Below are 21,257 nucleotides of genomic sequence, written 5' to 3' on the forward strand. Positions count from 1 at the left end.
TTTCCAATATAGTTATTTCTCTTTTTCCTTTCTACTTCTTTTCCATCCATTTTCTTTTCTTTTACTACTGTGAACATAAAATATCAACAGCAGAAGGCGTAATTTTTGTGATTCTTTGCTTTATTTTTTCCTCTCTTTATTTTGTTAGCATTTATACATATATCAAGCTTAGTTAATTAACATCAAGTCAATTTAATTGGCTGGTCTTAAAACCACTTTGTGTGAATTCAGCTGGGGCATCAAATATGCAAACCAAATTACCTTTTTTTGGACAGAAAATATGAAATTACTTACTGAGACAATGCTGGACGGCTCTGTGGAACTGGTCACTGCCGTAGTGGATGTGAGGACGGGGGCAGAAACTTGAAGGTCCTGTGTCTGTACAAACAAGCAATATAACAAAGTGCATTTTGTAAATATATATCTATAAGTAACATTAACTAATCAGAATTTTTTGCAACCATTACTTTATTTGAACATTAATGTATAAAATACATTGGAAATGAATGATTGCTGCTAAACTGTAAAATTTTGTCACAGCGCTTTTATGCAGAACAAAAAGTTTAAAGAATGGTGCTTATTTTTAATATATATGTTTTTATGCACTAAAAGAATACTACAGAGATGTTTTATTGAGATTTAATGTGACTGTACTTAATAAAAATACGAATTTACGTAAAACAAATGCTTGTACCAAATTCTCTCAGAAAGCTATGTGGATTATGACAATACTTACAGCCGTGCTTGGTGTAGAAGCACTACACACTGCTGAACTGGGCTGAACGTCAACCTGTGATGGTCTTCTAGCCACACTAAGATTTGGCTTTGCTGCAGCAATGTGGGATCCGGAAAATCTTGGTTTGGTGAACTCAAAAAGGGCAAGACAAAAAGCATTTCATTAAAAACACTGTGTTCACAATGGCAAAATGTACACTACTGTTCAAAGGTTTGCGATCTGCTCAATGTATTTTTTAATGCTATAATTATGTTTATCAAGGCTACATTTATTTGATCTAATATTTAGTAAAAACTGAAATAATGTGAAATAATAATATAGGCAAATTAAATAAAGAAAGAATAATTTATTCAAACAATTCAAATTAAATAAAATCTACTTAATTTATGAGCAAATCAAACACAATAGAATTCTTGCAAAATATGAGTAATATTAAGCTTTTATTTTTTAACAATAATAATTTTTTGAACATTAGTGTATATCACATTAAATTTCAAGCAATTAGAAACTATCTTTCTATATGTCAGTTGTACAATCAGTTTGATTTCTCTACAGTGTTTCGAGTTCAAGCTGTTTTTTACTACCACCCTCTGCTACTTTTACAGGTAGAAATAAGATATAAGTTAGAATAGATTTAATTAGACTGGCTAATTAAACTGGTTCATTGCAAATAAACACACATTAGGCTTTGATTAAAATTATAGTTTTCTGGATCAAGGAGCAATATGCAAACAAATATTTTTTTTTACTACCAAAGGAATAAAGTATTGCATTATGTTATATACAGTATTATTGTACTATTATTACATCATGCATTTCAACAAAAACATACATTGTATATTACAACATCACACTATGTGTTATATACAGTTGAAGTCTGATTTATTAGCCCGCTTTTTAATTTTTTTCCACCAATTTCTGTTTAATGGAGAGAAGATTTGTTCAGCACATTTTTTTAAACATCAAAGTTTTAATAACTCATTCCTAAGAACTGTTTTATTTTATCTTTGCCCTGATGACAGTAAATAATATTTGACTAGATATTCTTCAAGACACTTTTATACCACTTAAAGTGACATTTGAAGGTTTAACTAGGTAAATTAGGTTAAATAGGCAGGTTAGGGTAATTAGGCAAGTTATTGTATAACGATGGTTTGTTTTGTAGACTATGCAAAAAAAAAAAAAAAAAAAAAAGCTTAAAGAGGCTCATAATATTGACCTTGAAAAATGTATTCGAAATAAAACAAATAAGATTTTCTCCCAGAAGAAAAAATATTATCATACCTGTGGTAGCAAAAAAATATATATATATATTTTTAAATAAGTACTTTTTCAAGATAATACCTCAGACCTTGTTTAGAAAAAGTACAAATTTTAGCTTACACTTAAAATCAAAACAAAGTATTTACTATTAGTGTTTATTATGTATCATTATCTGAAGACAAGAGGTTAAAATGTAGCTTTAAAAAGTGACCCTGACCATGTCATTTAATCCAATCACAGAAACTCAAACCGACCAATCAGCAAGTGTCTGCTACCCCCCAATGTGCAAGAGGTGTGAAAAGAAGCAGGTCTCTAGCAACACCTCAACTTTTTTATTGCTTTTTGTTCTTTTCTCTCCTATGTTTGAACTTTGAACTGAACTTTGAACACCTTGAACACTTGAAACACTGAAATTGTCATTTCTTTTGATTTTTAAAAAAATGTACCATTGACAATTGCGGTGAAATCTTTGATGCCACTGATGGAGTAGACGGGGGCTGGGGCTGGGCCTCAAGTTGTCTCGTCTCCATCACCTCCTGAGCAGGTACAGTAGGGGCAGGTTGTTGCACCGTTTGAGCTGGAGCAGCAGAAGCAGTACTCTGCTGAAAATAAATCACAAAAATACATATAATCATGAAAAAGGAAAGGCATTCTAGTAAATAAAAATAAACACATATTGACTCAAAAATGTACCTTTTGAGTGTGAAAACCACATGTGCATTTCAGCACACCTCCAAGCAAAGTCCTCTGCCCACGAGATTGCAATGGGCATTTCTCAATCTGAAAAAATCATGAAAGATATATTAAATAATTTTATACAATACAAAAAACTTTTATAACTAAATAAGAATTTTTACTCAATGACTCCCTTAATAAAGCACACAATAGCTCTGTAAATTAATTTACCACTGTTTCTAGAATGTGTTTAATATTTGTCTAATATGTAATCGTACAGTTTGTATCTCCAAAAACGAAAAGAAGAATAAAAAGAACTGGACAGGAACATTTCAGGCCTTAAAACCACATGCTGTGTACTGTACACTCATAATCCCTTCCCCCACCTTTTCAGATCTCTCTCATAAATGGTCAAACTTACTAAATTATTCGACGTAAATCTCAAAATACATGCAATTTAAAACACTTTAATATTTAAAAACAAGTATGACATGTTTTACACAGATACTGTACTGAATGTACTGAAGCCTAACAAGTTAACGTTACTCTGTTAAGCAAATTTCAACAAACGTTATATCATGTAAACGAAATACACACCCTTTGATAAATCTCATGCCACTTTTTTTGTCGAGGAGCTGGCCTGTTTCCCTCATTTGATGGCCAAACTCCTGTGCTGGCAAACTTTTTCAAACGTGAAATCCAGTCAGCGTCTGACATGGCTTTATGAGATTTTTCAGACATTTTTCTCCTATAAATTAAACGGTTTTGAATTAAAGTATCCAAATTTGAAATACAACACACTAAAACATTCATTCGTGCAATTGTGTAGTTTTTCCTACCTTTTTTAAGAAATCACTATCGGAAAAAATCCTTTACTGTAAGCAAAACGATGCTGTGCTCTGTCGAATGATGCTGTTCGTTGAATATCACTGTTGGTCAATGAACTTTTTTGACCTCTGACCCGCCTCCAGAGGACCGCGTCATTCCTTCGTGTACCTTCGGCTCAGTTCGGAAAATTGATTGACATCTGACTAACCTGTTTGACTGCACACCTAGCGGTGATTCTTGGAACGGTTCCTCCCCCCCGGCTTCAACATTGTCTCGACTCTGATTGGTCAAATGTTGAGAATTCCGGTCCGCGATTGGCTGCAAATGTTGAAGCGCTGCAACGTGATTGGCTACAATGTTGGAGCGAACCGATTGGCTCTCATCTTCAACATTTGTGAAATATTGTCGGACTATTCTTCGGCAGCTGGCGTTCAGGTCACAGTCTCCCCTGGAGGCGTGGGTTCGAATCCCACTTCTGACAAACCGAGCCTGTGGCGATGCCCTCTGGCAGAAGTCTTTAACTCCCTGCCACCATGTCCGAATGATACAGTAACACTGACAAAGCGCCGCATCACGCCGGCTTTAATGCAAGTGCACCGAAAGGGGATCAAAAGAATTGTCCTGGGATGGTGTTGATTTTTAAGGTTTGCAGGGCATTTTTTTGTCAAATCCTCGTACAACGTCAAGTCATGACATTTGACAGATCCACGACCTTGTATCGTGCATCATCCAGTGAGCAGAGAGCCAATTGAGAATGCGCGTAAAAGCAAATCTGAATGTTTCCTCTCAGTTTCTAACAGGAGACCCTCCGCTTGTAAAGCCATCGTGATAACCACAGGAGCCTCCGGTTACGGTGAGAGCACTGTCTTGTGGTGCCATCGCAGAGAGACTGAAAGTCACTTTCCACAATGTTTTCATTCAATGTTCTACGCTGGTGGAATCACTTTGCCATTCCCACTCGGATTACGGATACACTGGTCTCCTTCAAACGACAGCTAACACCCATCTCTTCAGAGTACACCCGAACCCCGGTGAATATCCCTCTCTCTAAAGAAAACGACACTCCTACTCCAGCACTAAAATCCCTGAGCACAAACAAAATACTTGGAATATATAGCCCTTTTTCGTATGCATTGCCTCGTCTTGTTGAATCGCTAAATACCTCCACTATTGTATGTCGCTTTGAACAAAAGTATCCACTAATTGTATGCTTCGGCCCAGTTTCGAACAGGAGACCTTTAGCGTGTTATGCAAACATGATAAACACTACACTACGGAAACCAATAGGCCAGTGCTGCTTCAAGTATTTATAGTCTTTTTTTATAGAGCTGTCTTGTACGGTCCGCATCGTGGTGGGCCAGCAAACGCACTGGCCACCTGCTCATGCACAACACAAAGCTAAAAGAAATCAGATTCTACGCAAGTTTGCGACACCGCGAGGGGAGGTAAACACTGAGTTGAATTCAAACTTCTAGCCTCACAACGCTCTGCAGAAAGAATGTTTTCAGTGAACATCAGTACTCAACTGAAGCCTGATTTGACAATTGTCGTAAAAGCCAGAGGTTGTTTCCACCCAGTTTCGAACTGGGGACCTTTCGCGTGTAAGGCGAACGTGATAACCACTACACTATGGAAACCTTCAGAAGTACAACTAGCAGATAACCCTTTTTGATTGGGTGCCTGTTGACGACAGTGGATGCTATTATTTTCTCGCCAAAAGAAAAGCACTGTTTCGAACCGAGGACTTTTCGCGTGTTAGGTGAACGTGATGACCACTACACTACAGAAACCCCACAAGTGCTTTCACCAGCGAAGTTAGGCCTGCAAGGAAAAAACAAGGTGTATGCGTTTGTCAATCAAGCGGACAAAGCCAACTCAGCGTGACAAGCTCCCTGCAGGTATTAGGGCCAATTTACAATCCGGGCCCAACACAGCTGTACAGGTCCTAGCGAAATGTCCCCTTTCGTCACATTTGAAGCACCTGAATTCTGGGCATTCCTTCATCACATGGTCTGAGCTCATGCGTAGTCGACAGGTTTTTACCTGATTGGTGTGCATGACTCTAAAGTGCTGTGCCCCTTCAGCCATCTCGATTTTGGTACTGTATGGTAGGGAGACCGTCTCTTCTGGAAATCTGTTTTTTACAAACCTTGTTCCATCTTTTATGCTTGTGCCTGGATACAGTCTTCTTTTAGTTTTAGACATGGGGAAAACTCCCCATCCCTCTAGCTTGCTTAAAATTTCTTCATCAGCTAGGTAAACAGGCAGATGCTTGAACGAAACAACATAGTCTCTGTTTTGTAACCTCCGTACTTCAGATTTCACTCCTTTAATTGTCAATCCTTTGTCTATTAAAATTTCGGTGTCATCTTCAGTCTCCATTGTTACTTCATACTCCCTTGTTTGTTTGGGTCTCACCGCCAGAATTCTTCCTTCTCCAATCAACTCCGCGACTGCTTAGATTAAATCAAACTTTATTGCATCTTTTACATTTTCTATTTCTACAGTTACTGTTGCTTCCTTTGTGCACACTCTTCTTTGTATCTCTTGCTTATCCTTACCTTTTTCACCTCTTCGTTGGCCGGGCTCTTCATTTTATTTATCTCTTTGTCTGCTGTCAAGTCCATTTTTTTATCTCTTCGTCTATTATCCAGCCCATTTTCTTTATCCTTTCGTGCAAGTCCCTCCATTTCCGTGTCGTGGCGGGATTATCTGTCCATGATTAAAAATAAAAAACACAACATAACCACCCTTCAGTCAGCAAAATGCTGCTGTTAGGTGGTTTTTAAAGACAAAAATAAAACAAACAAACAAACCACTCAAGGTCAATAAACTAAAAGGTAGACAAGCTAAATGGGGAGAGCCTTTCTCTCCTCACTGCTGCCAACTCACTTCCTGTTTGCTCTATAGCGCCCTCAGGGTGGTGTGGTCGTAAGCAATGACAGCTGTCAAGTGTTGGCTATTGAAACTAGGCGCAGCCCCAGGAGCCGAGCACAGCTTAGCTGCCTGCTGCGCCAATGAGGTGGACAGCCGGAGCTGGGCAAGCTGTGAAACACCAGATTCCATGTCACGGTACTGCGGTGTGGCTCCCAGGAGACAGCTCCTGCCAAACTTGCATGTCAGGATGGCCGAGCGGTCTAAGGCGCTGCGTTCAGGTCGCAGTCTCCCCTGGAGGCGTGGGTTCGAATCCCACTTCTGACAAACCGAGCCTGTGGCGATGCGCTCTGGCTGAAGTCTTAAACTCCCTGCCACCATGTCCGAATGATGCAGTAACATTGACAAAGCGCCGCATCACGCGGGCTTTAATGCAAGTGCCCCGAAAGGGGATCAAAAGAATTGTCCTGGGATGGTGTTTATTTTTAAGGTTTGCAGGGCATTTTTTCGTCAAATCCTCGTACAACGTCAAGTCATGACATTTGACAGATCCACTACCTTGTATCGTGCATCACCCAGTGAGCAAAGAGCCAATTGAGAATGCGCGTAAAAGCAAATCTGAATGTTTCCGCTCAGTTTCTAACAGGAGACCCTCCGCTTGTAAAGCCATCGTGATAACCACAGGAGCCTCCGGTTAGGGTGAGAGCACTGTCTTGTGGTGCCATCGCAGAGAGACTGAAAGTCACTTTCCACAATGTTTTCATTCAATGTTCTACGCTGGTGGAATCACTTTGCCATTCCCACTCGGATTACGGATACACTGGTCTCCTTCAAACGACAGCTAACACCCATCTCTTCAGAGTACACCCGAACCCCGGTGAATATCGCTCTCTCTAAAGAAAACGACACTCCTACTCCAGCACTAAAATCCCTGAGCACAAACAAATCACTTGGAATATATAGCCCTTTTTCGTATGCATTGCCTCGTCTTGTTGAATACCTCCACTATTGTATGTCGCTTTTGGACAAAAGTGTCCACTAATTGTATGCTTCGGCCCAGTTTCGAACAGGAGACCTTTAGCGTGTAATGCAAACATGATAAACACTACACTACGGAAACCAATAGGCCAGTGGTGCTTCAAGTATTTATAGTCTTTTTTTATAGAGCTGTCTTGTACGGTCCGCATCGTGGAGGGCCAGCAAACGCACTGGCCACCTGCTCATGCACAACACAAAGCTAAAAGAAATCAGATTCTACGCAAGTTTGCGACACCGCGAAGGGAGGTAAACACTGAGTTGAATTCAAACTTCTAGCCTCACAACGCTCTGCAGAAAGAATGTTTTCAGTGATCAGCAGTACTCAACAGAAGCCTGATTTGACAATTGTCGTAAAAGCCAGAGGTTGTTTCCACCCAGTTTCGAACTGGGGACCTTTCGCGTGTGAGGCGAACGTGATAACCACTACACTTCGGAAACCTTCAGTCAACGGAAGCAGATAACCCTTTTTGATTGGGTGCCTGTTGACGATCATTGCTTGTATGGCAGGGTATGCTATTATTTTCTCGCCAAAAGAAGAGCACTGTTTCTGCTCGGTTTCGAACCGCAGACCTTACGCGTGTTAGGCAAACGTGACGACCACTACACTACAGAAACCCCACAAGTGCTTTCACCAGCGAAGTTAGGCCTGCAAGGATAAAACAAAGTGTACGCGTTGGTCAATCGAGCGGACAAAGCCAACTCGGCGTGACAAGCTCCCTGCAGGTATTAGGGCCAATTTACAATCCGGGCCCGACACAGCTGTACAGGTCCTTGCGAAATGTCCCCTTTCGTCACATTTGAAGCACCTGAATTCTGGGCATTCCTTCATCACATTTTCTGAGCTCATGCATAGTCGACAGGTTTTTACCTGATTGGTGTGCATGACTCTAAAGTGCTGTGGCCCTTCCACAGTCTTGATCACATGTTTTTGGACTTGTCAGGAAAACTAGAGCACCCAGAGGAAACCCACACAAGCATGGGGAGAACATGCAAACTCCACACAGAAACACCAACTGACCCAACTTAGGCTCAAACTAGTGACCTTCTTGCTGTGAGGCGAACATGCTACCCACTGCACCACCATGCAGCCACCATATACATTTTTTTCTAAAATTTATATATTTTTAAGTCTCAGCTCTGCAATTTAACTATTTTTGTTGCAAATATTTTTTTCATTATCTTTCAAACAGTAGGCTGAAAAAAAACTAATTTTAGAATAACAATTTAAATGGCAGGCAATGTGGTGGCGCTGAGGATAGAATGTTCGCCTCACAGTAAGAAAGTCGCTGGTTCGAGCCTCAGCTAGGTAAGGTGGCATTTCTGTGTGGAGTTTGCATGTTCTCCCTATGTTTGTGTGGGTGTCCTCCGGGTGCTCTGGTTTCCTCCACAAATCCAAAGACATGTGGTACAGGTAAATTGAGTAGGCTCAAATATGTGTGTGTTTAGATGTTTCCCAGTGATGCATTGCAGCTGGAAGGGCATCTGTTGTGTAAAACATGGATGGTGCTGGATAAGCTCTTGGGTTATTCCATTGTAGCAACTCCAGACTAATAAAGGGACTAAGCTGAAAAGAAAATTAATGAATTTAGTCGGAATTTAAAGGTTTTTGCATCTGATTTCAATATATTTTTTTTTGGCATTATAAGCTCAGTTTATTGTGCTGTAGGTTTTTGCTTCTACATTTTACCAACAGTAAACCGGAGCATTATTGAACAAAGAAACATACAAAAGAACCCTTCCTTTTCATTGATACAACCTTTATGCAAAAATCTCCAAAAATGAGCTCTCTACACTTTTGAGCGAACTCTGTTCATTTTCCTGGTGTGAAGCTGATTCTGTTAAATTGCTCCCTGTTAGCAAAGTACAGCTCTGCAATTGCAGCGAGCTGGGCCACTGCATTTTGAGAGACACCTTCTCTCTGGAACGCTCTGGTCATGGTTGCTCCACGTCTTGTCAGCTTCAAAAGCCTTTTGTAGCATGTATGACATCACAAACATTATTAGCTGAAAAACAATTTAAAACAATTAATACCTTCATGACCAAATAATTACAATGCAACCACCTATCGTAAGCCTAATGAGCACGTAAAATTATATAAGTATCAAATGCACATTAGTTTGTGTGTGTGTGTGTGAGTGAAAGACAGCATGTAGTAGTGTGTGTAAGAGAGAGAGCCAGTACGTTTATGAGAAAGCATGTAGAAGTGTGTGTGTGAGAGAGGGCTTATCTTTGTGAGTGAGAGCATGAACATGTGTCTGTGAGATGTCTATGTGTTTGTGTTGGCAACATTGTATCATTTACAGTCATGCTAAAAAAGTATTTCTGAATTGAATTGAGATAGAATGTAGGTGTGTGTGAGAGAGCATGTACAAGAGTGAGTGTGTCAGTGAGAGTGTGTACAAGTGTGTGTGTGTGTGTGTGAGTGAGACTAGTTAGTTAGTGTTGTGCTGAAATTTGATATGTCCTGAAAACTTGTCAGACCAAACAGTTATTTACTTTTTGGTTTTATTTATTTAAAAAATTTATATGGTATTTAAGCAAAGTTTTAGGGGAACTGGATATAATTATAAATAATATTTTTTTACATAATATAATCATTTTTATTTTTCAATTTTATTTTAAATAATAATAGGCCTACACACACACACACACACAGTCTAAAAATTGATTATTAAGCATGTAATATACACCCAGTCTAAAGCATGTGGTTTCCAGAAGCACTCAAACTGCTCAAGGCTGGGCTAATGCTGAGGTTTCATCTTTGGGTAGAGACTCAATAATATCCATCTGCACAGTGTGACGTCACATTCGACCGGCGCGCGCGCGTGTGTGTGTGTGGCTTTTTTTCTGTGTTAGTGGGCGAGGCCGCAGGTTTCAAATCTCCCGGGTTTGCGCACGCAACTACTTGTGTTTCGTAGATACAACATCATGAAACATCTAATGACTCGTTATCAAGACGACTCATTTGAAGCACTATGAGTCGACTCTTTTATAGATGAATCAACAGTTTTAAACACTGTACACTTACAGATTTAAGCCTTAGCTGGATATTTCACTTCACTTAGAGCTGTTACACACTACATGGAAGGGTATTTTCAAAAACCCATAATATGGACTCTTTAACAAAATAAATACACTATTTAAATAAAATAGAAATCAACAAGTGAAATAGAAGAAACTGTAGAACTGTTATGGTTATAAACTATATAAATACACACACATGTGAGGGTCCATCTATTAGTCCCATGACGGAACTAACAGCATGGGTGAAGGTCAAATGCATGTAAACCTTTTAGCACATGTGAAAAGAAATATTTTTGTTCGTTATAATTTATTTTAATTTGTTTCTAGCTGAATTTTAATCTGACTCCAATTTATAATAGTTTTAGATTTAGATTCATCTAATTCAAGCTGATTACCTTATAGGTTGTGATTAGGTCTAATTTAGATTTATTAACCTAATAAATCCTTATATTCCATTAATGTTTCATCGTTTACTCAAAGTCGCTTAGAGTCAGTATGCTGACCAGTTTCATCTGCTCACGGACATATCATCGCCAGTTCCGATTCTTAGCAGATAAGCTAATTTCCTTTAAGTAATAATAGGCCGCCCCATGCTTGCACATACTTAAAGAAAGTTTGATTTAGCCCCTAGATGATATCATACCCCTAGATGATATCATCAGTGATTGTCAGAAATCAACAGGTCTCTAATGCTGTGCCCATGCTCCATCCATTGCGCCTAAATAGATGACTAATCCTGGTTGTAGGCTGCGGAAACGTCAGCCTAAACAATCTACTACATTTAAATGATTTCGGAAGATATTAGAGTTAAACAAGAATTTTACATTTATTTGTCAGGAAAAGATTTTCCATTGCAGTTCACATAATTAAACAAAATAAGCCAATCAAGATTGTACAACATCAATTACTCAAAGATACATTGAAGAGTTAAAGAGGAATACCTGAACATGTAGAAACACATTGCAGCATACAAGTCCTGATGCAGAGCTCAGAGATTCACAACCTGCAATGGGGTATCCTGTCTACAGGATCCCACGGACACTTCTGCACCCTTTGCCTAAATACTCAAATCATCATAAATTCAAGACAATAAAAGCTTCACTAAGACTCTTGCCTGGTCATGAGTTGATGCGAAGACCATTTTGCCTGGAGTGGAGCATCTGGCAAAGATCTTTTCAAAGTCAAAACCCAAATTAACTGATATAAAGGAGATTGTAAAATATTACAGTGAAATTAAGACCACTTTACCAATCACATAGAGACATTTAAAATCACACCAAACATGAATATAAAGCCACAAGATACACCATATTAAGAACTTAAACATTCTGTGTGGACCTCCGTGAAGTTGGCACCCCATAAAATATATATATATATATATATATATATAATTTATATGTATGTGTGTGTGTGTGTGTGTGTGTGAGGGTGTGAGAGAGAGGGAGGGGGAGAGAAAGTGGAAAACGAGCGAGAAATGTATCAAGAAGTCATGACTGCAACAGCAAGTAGCAAAAAAAGCGAAACAAAAGAAAAGACTTTTATTTTGACGTGATGTGACGTCATAAGTCTGCGCCGCTCTTGCGCTGGATTCAGCTGGAGAAAGGTTTGTTTTAAAGCGTTTACACTTATATAAAGCGATTGATTAAAGTTTTAGGCTTTTTCATCTGATGCTAAATTATGCTGTTAATGCATAATGCTGCTGTTGACAACATTATTTGAACCCTTTATACTATGTAGTATTATTTTACTCACAGTATTGAGGGCTATTGTTTGAATAAACTAAAGAAACAGAAACAGTGTGTAATAGGTGTTTTAATGAAGGTTTAATTGATTAAATAGCATGATGCCATTCCATTCTAAATATACATCACTATGTATGAGAAACGGAGTACTAGTTTTCATCAGCCCATTCTTTATAGCTCTGACTATAGAGGTAAAGTTGGTTTTATATTCACACATTCGTTCATTTATAAGTCTCTATTGTTCACCATGTTACTTTGAATATTCGATTTGAATTAGCATGCAAGTATGACTACTAAACAAAATTCTTTATTGGATTGTGAACATTGTTAATTTGACTGAGAACAATGTTGTACTTTGATAGTCATTGGCTGCTAATATGATTTCACTGTTTAGAGTTTGCAAATAATACTTTCATGAAGTTATATTATTAAGAGAAAAGTCTGATTTTGCGAATATAAAACCAACTTTACCTCTATGCTTGGACATACCTGATTTCGTTTTTGTTACTGTTGAAGCAAGTGTTGAAGAGAAGTTATTTTATTTCTGTAAATTTTTTTTTTACTTATTTAAACAGGACATTTTTATTGTTTTGTTCATTTTAAACAGGATAAAGTGTCCAAACGCAGAGAAAAACTGCTGAAGTGACTGATCTCCACACTGTTATAAAGATGGCGTTTATTAAAGAGGAGAGTGAAGATGTGAAGATTGAAGAAACATTCACAGTCAAACAGGAAGATACGCAGGAACAAACAGGTTGGTTTTCATTCTCAAACAGCAACTCAGTCATATAGAGGTAAAGTTGGTTTTATATTCGCACATTCATTCATTTATAAGTCTCTATATTGTTTACCACGTTAATCAAGCTCTTATGGACCGTTTCCACTAAGTGGTTCGGTTTGGTACGCTTTTATGGCCGTTTCCACTGTTAAAGGGCCATGAAACCCCCTCGTTTCAGCAGGGTGTTTTCACACCTCTTCTTTGGAAAAAGTCAGAAAAGTGGGGGTGTCCAGCTCTGTTTAGGGGGGAGTGTCGGAGGAACTAAAGTGGGAGGGTGTGGGAGTGTCTATTTGGGCACGCGCGAGTTTCAGTCAAAATACACAGGAGAAAGGGATGGTGTTTAACCTACATGGACATCTGTAGTCGAATTATTTGCCAAATTATTAAATGTTGGACTTTAACTGCAGTTTGGCTCTTTCATTCAGGGAATTAATTCATGCCCCTCGCGACAAACGAGATATTTGATTCGAGGATCTGCTCTAAGCGTGTATTTTTCATGCAATGTTTGAGACCGCGCGGCGAATGACAGAAAAAAAACTCAGCAATTCCCGGAAACTTAGATGCACACGGCAGGTAGCGTCCGAAAGCCGCGTGTGTTATTCCGGTCACAAAATGCGGTGCTAACATGTTTGCACTCAATGCAATAGTTAACTTATTTGATACGAACAAACTGAATATACAAAGAGCACTGGTCGCTCACTTACCAAATCTGTAGAGACACGACAATCACCAGCAACTAGAGCCGCGTCTTTATGAAGAGAAGACTACATCCGGAATCCGGATTTCAGCGTTTGCAGATGAGAACAGCTCTCAGGTAAACAATAATCCCCCTTAGACACGTAAGTTATTGTTGTCGCGCGTCGCGTACACTGTAATCCACACGTGATCCAGATGAGCTCTCACAGAGAGAAAATGAAAACGAAACTTAACAGCAGCAAACTGTAAATGCAACACTTCACGCTTGTTTTGCCAACACAACGTGGCGTCTCTGTGTTGTAAAGACGGTGACACTACTGAATATTAATGAAGTTGCACAATAGAGCGCGCTGATTGGTTTGAACCAAGCCTTACTCGTGCATTAATGCAACACACTGTAAGACGTAATAAGGCACACTCTGGCACAGACGCCCAGTCTGCACGCTGGAATAAAACGCTATTATGTCATGGCCGTGACGCAGCTTCAAAAATTCGTTTCAAACAGGAAGTACGAATTTGCTTGAAATAACGCAAAAACAACCAATTTACACTTTTTAGTGAAATATAGGTGTCCTAATAGTGTTTTTAGCAGTGTGGGACACATATACGACTGTCAACAGCTCAAAAAATGTGTTTTGGTGTTTCATGACCCTTTAAAAGGCGTACCAAACCATACCGTACCACTTTTTTGGCACCCTTTTGAAAGGGTCCCAAACACTAAGGCCGTACTCACACTAGGTAAAGTTGCCTCGAACCGGGCCAAAGCACGCTTGTCCCCCATCCTGTCTGCCCCGACGGCCCGCACTCACACCACAAACGGGCCTCGGCACGCTTACGTCATTACTGCTGCGCTGTTCAGTGAGAAGCGCTCTCTCAGCAGCACAGTGGAGATTTCTCTAGTTATATCGTTTCAGTCGTTAGTTATGCAGTGACATGCAGTCAAATATTTCGCCAGACAGTCCTTAGGGATGCGGTGACACGCAGTCAGATATTTCGCCGAACAGATCCGCCACTTTTGGAGCTCATAAACAATCATAAAGCTCTCGTGCTGCAGGAATGAGGAGGAGCGCAGCTGTCGTGCAGTGAGGAGTTCTCGTCTGTAATAAACTACGGCAGTTTGCGTTCACTGAAAAGTAAGAATGATTAATAAATCCATATGAAACACTCCCTTAAAAGTCACGTCTTGCTTTCAGTTTTGGGCTTTGGCGCGTTTTGTACTCACACACAAGCGTACCGCGCCAAAGCCCAAGTGAACCGCGCTCAGGCCCACCTCTTCCAACCGGGCCAGGGCCAGCCAGGTGAACCGTGCTTGAGCCTGATTCAGCGCACTCACACTTCTCAAACGATCCGGGAAAGGGGCCTGGGCATGGTACGGATGGCATAGTGTGAGTAGGCCCTAAAAGGCGGAGCTAGACGCGCAGCTGAACGCTATTGGTTTACAGAGATACGTCATTCGTAGACACAACAAGCCAGAATCTAAATAACGGACCCGCCATGTTTAAAATACACAGCGAGAGATTACAGCGGAATTATAAATGCATATGCAGCCATGGTCGATCCGGGCTCAAACTGTCTCCCAACAATAAAACCAGTTTGATCTGGGTGAATTATCTTTCTCATGACTGACTCCACTCTGATTGCCAGCACTTTTGGCAGGATTTTATACAGCAGAGTGAGCTGATCGGACGATAAGGTTCACATTTAAGTGGATCCTTACTCTTTTAAAGAAGTACTGTTATAACAGCCGATGTCATGAAGGGGGGAGTGATTCCGATACAAGAGCTTTAGCAAATACCTTGCACAACAGGGGTGTTAACTTGGCACAAAACTTCTTATAAAACTCAGCCGGCACGCCATCAGGGCCTGGTACTTTTCTGATTTTTTTTTTTTTTTTTGTATTTTTAATTTTAGAAGGTGTTAAAATTCCTTCTTTTGTCAACTGATCTAAATCACAGAGGGATGGTAATTCTTAATAATTAAAAAAGCTCTCAATACGTTCAATTTCCTTTACCTCAGAGCTGTAAAGAGTTTTATAGAAGTTTTTAAATTGATCACTAATACCCAGTTGTTCAGTAATAATACTGCCATCATCCTTACTAACTGCTACTATAACGCCAGCTGCTGAGGATTGTTTCAGTTGGTAACACAATAACCTGCCAGCTCATTCACCATGTTCAAAATGAATCTGGCGTGATCTTATGTGGAGATCCTCAATGAGTCATTCCGCTTGCAGAATAAGTATTTTTTTAAGAAGCTCTTCAGAAGATGATGTTGAGTGTAGCTGATCAATTGTATTAATTTTTTAAATGCCATTGCCGATGGCCGACAAACTTCACAATGCTGGGCCTGCATCACGATCCATCGCCCCGCCCCACATTTATATTGATATATAACTTATTATTTGCATGTCATCTTAATAGCAATAACAGTCTTTTCATGAGCTGTGTTAAATGTTACATATAGCTGCTGCTTGCAAGGCTGACAGCATCGTGAGGATTAAATGAAGGATTATACAATACCTCTCGCGCTTAAATGTGTAGATTCAGTGCCAAACACGGTTACCAGCGGACTTAAAGCCACTAGAAGTCTTTTATCCACTCTTGTTAAGGTGTAAATGGTGGATTAACATTCAGAACATGATTACTTATAAGATGCGCCATTATTAATAACTTAAGGTAAACCTGTCTGTTATTTTCATTCTCTCATCTTCAGTGCCTCACATTTTCGCAGCTGTAGCTCCTGTCATCTGAAGGCAGAAGGCATTGACTGAGTGACTGACAGCTGATATTAACCAATCATTTGCATTCAGTTGTAGAGCAGTGAGCCAATAAATAGAGCACAAAGGCGGGGCAAGCATTGCAGGCTTTTTTACTTCAAGTTCACATAACAACTGTTTTAATCTGTTCCTGAGTGCTGCGTTTGGCGCTTTTAGGTGCAAAGATGCATTCTGCATAAATGTCTCCTAAATCTGCGCATGCGGTGAGGATTTTACAGTAAAAACAAATGTATGCACTACAGTGAACTCCAACCGTACTCTCGTCTCCTCCACCAGCTGTAGGAAAAGCCATTCACTCTTTTTTTTAACTAGTGACATAAGTATTTTCTTTCTCATTTGTGTTTAAAGGTCTTTAGATTTTGGCATGATGTCTAGCTTTTGAAGCTCTTTTGGTCTACTTCACTTTGTCAGACAGGTCCTATTTAGATGATTTATTGATTGCGAACGTGTGTGGTAGTAATCAGGTCTGGGTGTGGCTAGAGAACTTGAAGCCGGTGTGATAAATTAAAGTTGTTCTAATGGGAATTTTTTAAAGTGCCTTTTCACTGAGAGTTTTAATGATTTACTAAAAAGTAAACTTATTTTTATTTCAGACCTAATTAAAGACTACGATGAGAGTAAAGAGGAACATCATGTCAAAATTGAGGACAAAACTCATTTAGAGACTGATGGTGTGTTAAAAGTGAGAGACAAGAGTTGTTTTACCTGCACTCAGTGTGGAAAGAGTTTGGCAAGCAAAAGCAAACTAAAGACTCACATGAGGATCCACACTGGAGAGAAACCATTCACATGCTATCAATATGGGAAGAGTTTCAGCAAATCATCACTTTATAGACACAAGAAGATCCACACCGGTAAAAAAACATTTACTTGCACTCAGTGCGGGAAGAGTTTTAACTGCTCATCACACCTTAATCAACACATCAGGATCCACACTGGAGAGAAACCATTCAGATGCACTCAGTGTGGGAAGAGTTTTAACTGCTCATCACACCTTAATGAACACATGATGATCCACACTGGAGAGAGACCATTTACTTGCACTCAGTGTGGGAAGAGTTTTAGCAAATCATCGTCGCTTTATAGACACATGAAGATCCACACTGGAGAAAAACCATTCACTTGCACTGAGTGTAGGAAGAGTTTCAGCCAATCATCATCCCTTAATCAACACATGAGGATCCACACTGGAGAGAAACCATTCACATGCACTGAGTGTGGGAACAGTTTCAGTAAATCATCATCGCTTTATACACACATGAAGATCCACACCGGAGAAAAACCATTCACTTGCACTGAGTGTGGGAAGAGTTTCATCCAATCATCATGCCTTAATGTACACATGAGGATCCACACTGGAGAGAAACCTTTCACATGCACTCAGTGTGGGAAGAGTTTCATCCACTCATCACACCTTAATCAACACCTTATGATTCACACTAGAGAGAAACCATTCAAATGCACTCAGTGTGGGAAGAGTTTGAGCCAATCATACCTTAAAAAACACATGAAGATTCACACTGGTGTGAGAGAGCATATGTGCTTGGAGTGTGAGAAGACTTTTATTACAGCTGCAGAATTGAAACGGCACCAGAGGATTCACACTGGAGAAAAACCGTACAAGTGTTCACACTGCAGTAAGAGGTTTACTCACTCAGGAACCCTGAAAACACATGAGAGGATTCACACTGGAGAGAAACTGTACAAGTGTTCACACTGCAGTAAGAGGTTTGCTCACTCAGGAACCCTGAAAGCACATCAGAGGATTCAAACTGGAGATAAACTGTAGACGTGATCAGTGTGTATTAGGGCTGGTTACCGAAACCCGTTGCCCTTTTTGCACCGCTACCTTGGTAACCGGTATGTATCGGTATTAAATCAGCATATGAATTTCGGTGCTTAATTTCGGTGCTGCGGCATGAACGTGAGGGGTGCATGAAAAAAGGCAAATATAGGCATTGTGTCACAGCATCACTAAACATTTAATTCTAAACAACTTTGAGGAATACGGACAGGCAATATCAGGCGATTGTTATTGTCACTAGGGAACAGACGCACGCAACGCACGCAGTACAGCGCATTTAGCCTGGAACCAGTGGTTTTCGGTGAGCGAGAGCGACACTCTTCAGATCAACATGCGTGATCACGTTCATCCAATTTGCCTAAACTAAGCATTCTAAAGCATATTTTACAAGCAAGGATTCTTACACAGCAACTGTCTTTACAAAAGTAGGAAACATGTCAAACTTAATGACACATGTAGAACAGATGTAACACATTGATCAAATGTAGTTTTCAGTCACGCTCATGTAAGTCATATTCAACTGATTTCCGTCTTGAGCTCATCAATTATTTACAACACATTTTTAAACATAATAGTTTAACTAACTCGTTTCTAATATCTAACGTTACTTTTTTATGCTGACAGTCAGTGCAGAACATTTTACTAGTTATTTTGCAAGACAGTATTCAAACAAAGTCCCTTTAAGTGTTTTATAGTCTTTTATTCAGATTAAAGGGTAATTTAGACCAGAGGTGCTGTAACTATACCGCAGAGGGAGAAATGCCATCCCGCTGTTTCCACAGAGCTTCTATGTTTTTGTTGTTGGGCTTCCAAATGACACGACACAAGCACAGAAGTGCTTACAGTTCAATATTAATTATGTTCCAGAGAACTATAAAATACACAGCAAGCATGATTTGACAAAACGCAGCTTCCAGAATCTCTCCCAGTTCAGTGCTGGATTCGGCTAAAATCTCCTCAAAGATGGAGCAAGGACACGCTGTGAACTGAGTCATAACCTGTAAGTGTTTTTATTTGTTAAAATTGATCATGACATGTACAGCGTCTAGCCTTAACGGTGTGTTGTAGCAAAGATGTAAACAACGGGAAATTATGTTCATCGCTAACGACTTAGCTACAAATCCATACTTATCAGTCAAACGGCTGTAAACACACACACATACATACACGCACTCTTGGCCAGCATGCGCGTCTCTGTGTGAGACAGCAGTGTGTCTCTTATGTGTGTGCGTGACTGCACTGATTGTCTTCAGGCTGCTTTTCCATGCGTTCAACTCAAGACAATAAAGTCGCAAAAGATATGTGAACGATTCATGTTACTTACACATGCATATTCCAGATATGCGTGAGACGTCCTGTAACGCATTGATTAAAAAAAAATAAAAAAATACAGCAATGCTCTCCCAACTGGAGTGTAACAGCAAAAACAAATCAATCCAGGCTCACACGGGTCTCATCTCACATCTTGTGCTTTATTCTGTCACCACAGAAAATAACTTAATCCGAGCATGAGAGAAAAAGAACAATAAATATCCCGCGCACATGCACTTCTCATGTTACAGACACTTCATAGTATATACACGCACACACATAAACACACTAAATGGCACAGAAACACTCTTAAAGGAGCCCCATCCCATTTTCACTCGTTACAGACACGTGTTAACTGACTGACTGTTTACACACAACGCGCGTGCTTCTCCGGGCGTGACGTGGAGCCGATCGGCGAATTACAGCACATTATGATGATGACCAATCAGAGTCACTTGAGGGTGGGCCTTTTAGAGGAACTAGGCAATATGACAGTCGTTTTCATGTTAGCTGAGTAGCTGTGTATAATCAAAGTGAGATATATGAAAAAATAACATGATTTCCTTCAAGTGAAACATGAGCACACATTACTTTGCATCTTATTAACACAACCAAGCCTTAAAATTACATTCTGGACCACCCCTTTAATCAGTTCACTACGAAAGTTAAAATAATTAGTCAAATTATTTTGTAACTGATTTGTTGTGTAAATCAAAAATATACAGTAAATATTTCTTAAGGAGGCTAATATTACTGACCTTATTATTATTTTTTTTTAAATTAAAAACGGCTTTTATTCATGAAATAAACAATAAGAAATAGGACTTATTATGACTCCAGAATAATTATGTTTTAGGAAACACTGTAAAAGTTTTCAGAAACATTATTTTAAATGAATGGGAGGGCAAAATGAATCGACTTCAACTGTAGGCCTGTTAAAGTTTACAGGTGCAGCAGTGTGCCTTGATGTACTTGAATGTTAGAAATGTGTTATCCTACACCAACGTTACTTGTCAAATAAATGAACAAGGAAGATTATTTTGAGTTTAAGTTATTTAATTATCTTGTTTATGAAGACTGCAGAGTGATGCATGAAAACAAATGACTTCCAATAATGTTTTAAGTATTTTGTGATATATTTGTTAAAATGTGCTCCTAAAATTACGTGGCCCCTGCCCGCCCCCCACAGGTTAAAAGGAAGCTAATGTAATTTCATAATGCAAATCTTAAATTCATGCTAACCAACAAATGATCAAAGGAAATGTATTAATGTAATACAATATGAATTGATGTTTACATTAAACTGTAATTATGTTGTTCTATTAAAATTATTAAAAAAAAAGAAAAATTTGTCAAATAAAATTTTTTTGAAGAGTCGTCCACCATCATTTTGTGGCTAAAAAAAGTATCGATTCAGGCACCGTTTTGGCACCGGTATTGTTTTAAAAGTATCGATTTAGCACCGGTATCGAAAAAAAAAAAAACGATACCCAACCCTAGTGTGTACAGAGTTTCACTCATTCGGGGCAGCTTGAGAAACACATGGGATGGTTTCCAGTATGGTATTGACACATGTAGCAGCATAGAAAGAGAGCTCCCATACACACTGGTATTAATCCTTCTTTTTACATCATATATGATAACTTAAACCATATTTAACTAACATGGAGTGCAATAGGCACAGCAAGGAAGGGCTTTTTAGAAAAGGAAGG

At 39.3% G+C, this 21,257-nt stretch overlaps 1 protein-coding gene, 1 long non-coding RNA gene and 2 other non-coding genes across 5 annotated transcripts in view; 2 read left to right on the forward strand and 2 right to left on the reverse strand.

The window, feature by feature from the left end:
* Positions 1-21,257, reverse strand: part of LOC147845100 (uncharacterized) — a 122,631-nt gene that overhangs the window by 69,282 nt on the left and 32,092 nt on the right. The gene's annotated exons all lie outside the window — the stretch shown is intronic.
* Positions 5,067-5,139, reverse strand: trnav-uac (transfer RNA valine (anticodon UAC)). Its single transcript has one exon. It is a non-coding gene; the product is annotated as a tRNA-Val (tRNA).
* trnal-cag (transfer RNA leucine (anticodon CAG)) lies at positions 6,621-6,703 on the forward strand. Its single transcript has one exon. It is a non-coding gene; the product is annotated as a tRNA-Leu (tRNA).
* LOC137491089 (uncharacterized) lies at positions 12,002-20,921 on the forward strand. Of its 2 annotated transcripts, XM_087248876.1 has the most exons (4): positions 12,002-12,041; positions 12,756-12,934; positions 17,024-17,309; positions 17,395-20,921. In XM_087248876.1, the coding sequence occupies exon 4, from the start codon at positions 17,437-17,439 to the stop codon at positions 18,217-18,219; it is 783 nt and encodes a 260-aa protein (XP_087105002.1). In that variant the 5' UTR covers positions 12,002-12,041; positions 12,756-12,934; positions 17,024-17,309; positions 17,395-17,436; the 3' UTR covers positions 18,220-20,921. The 2 variants fall into 2 exon arrangements, with proteins under 2 accessions (XP_087105002.1, XP_087105001.1); XM_087248875.1 differs by having other exon boundaries at positions 12,788-12,934; positions 17,024-20,921.

The sequence above is a fragment of the Danio rerio genome, chromosome 4, assembly GCF_052040795.2.
Source record: "Danio rerio strain M-AB ecotype USA chromosome 4, GRCz13ab, whole genome shotgun sequence".
NCBI lineage: Eukaryota > Metazoa > Chordata > Actinopteri > Cypriniformes > Danionidae > Danio > Danio rerio.

Bases quoted from the DNA above. Each gene is read 5' to 3' on its own strand.
- LOC137491089 (XM_087248875.1), top strand. From the start codon at position 12,850: ATGGCGTTTATTAAAGAGGAGAGTGAAGATGTGAAGATTGAAGAAACA. The intron at 12,935-17,023 runs GTTGGTTTTCAT...TTTTTATTTCAG, and splicing joins AGATACGCAGGAACAAACAG to ACCTAATTAAAGACTACGAT.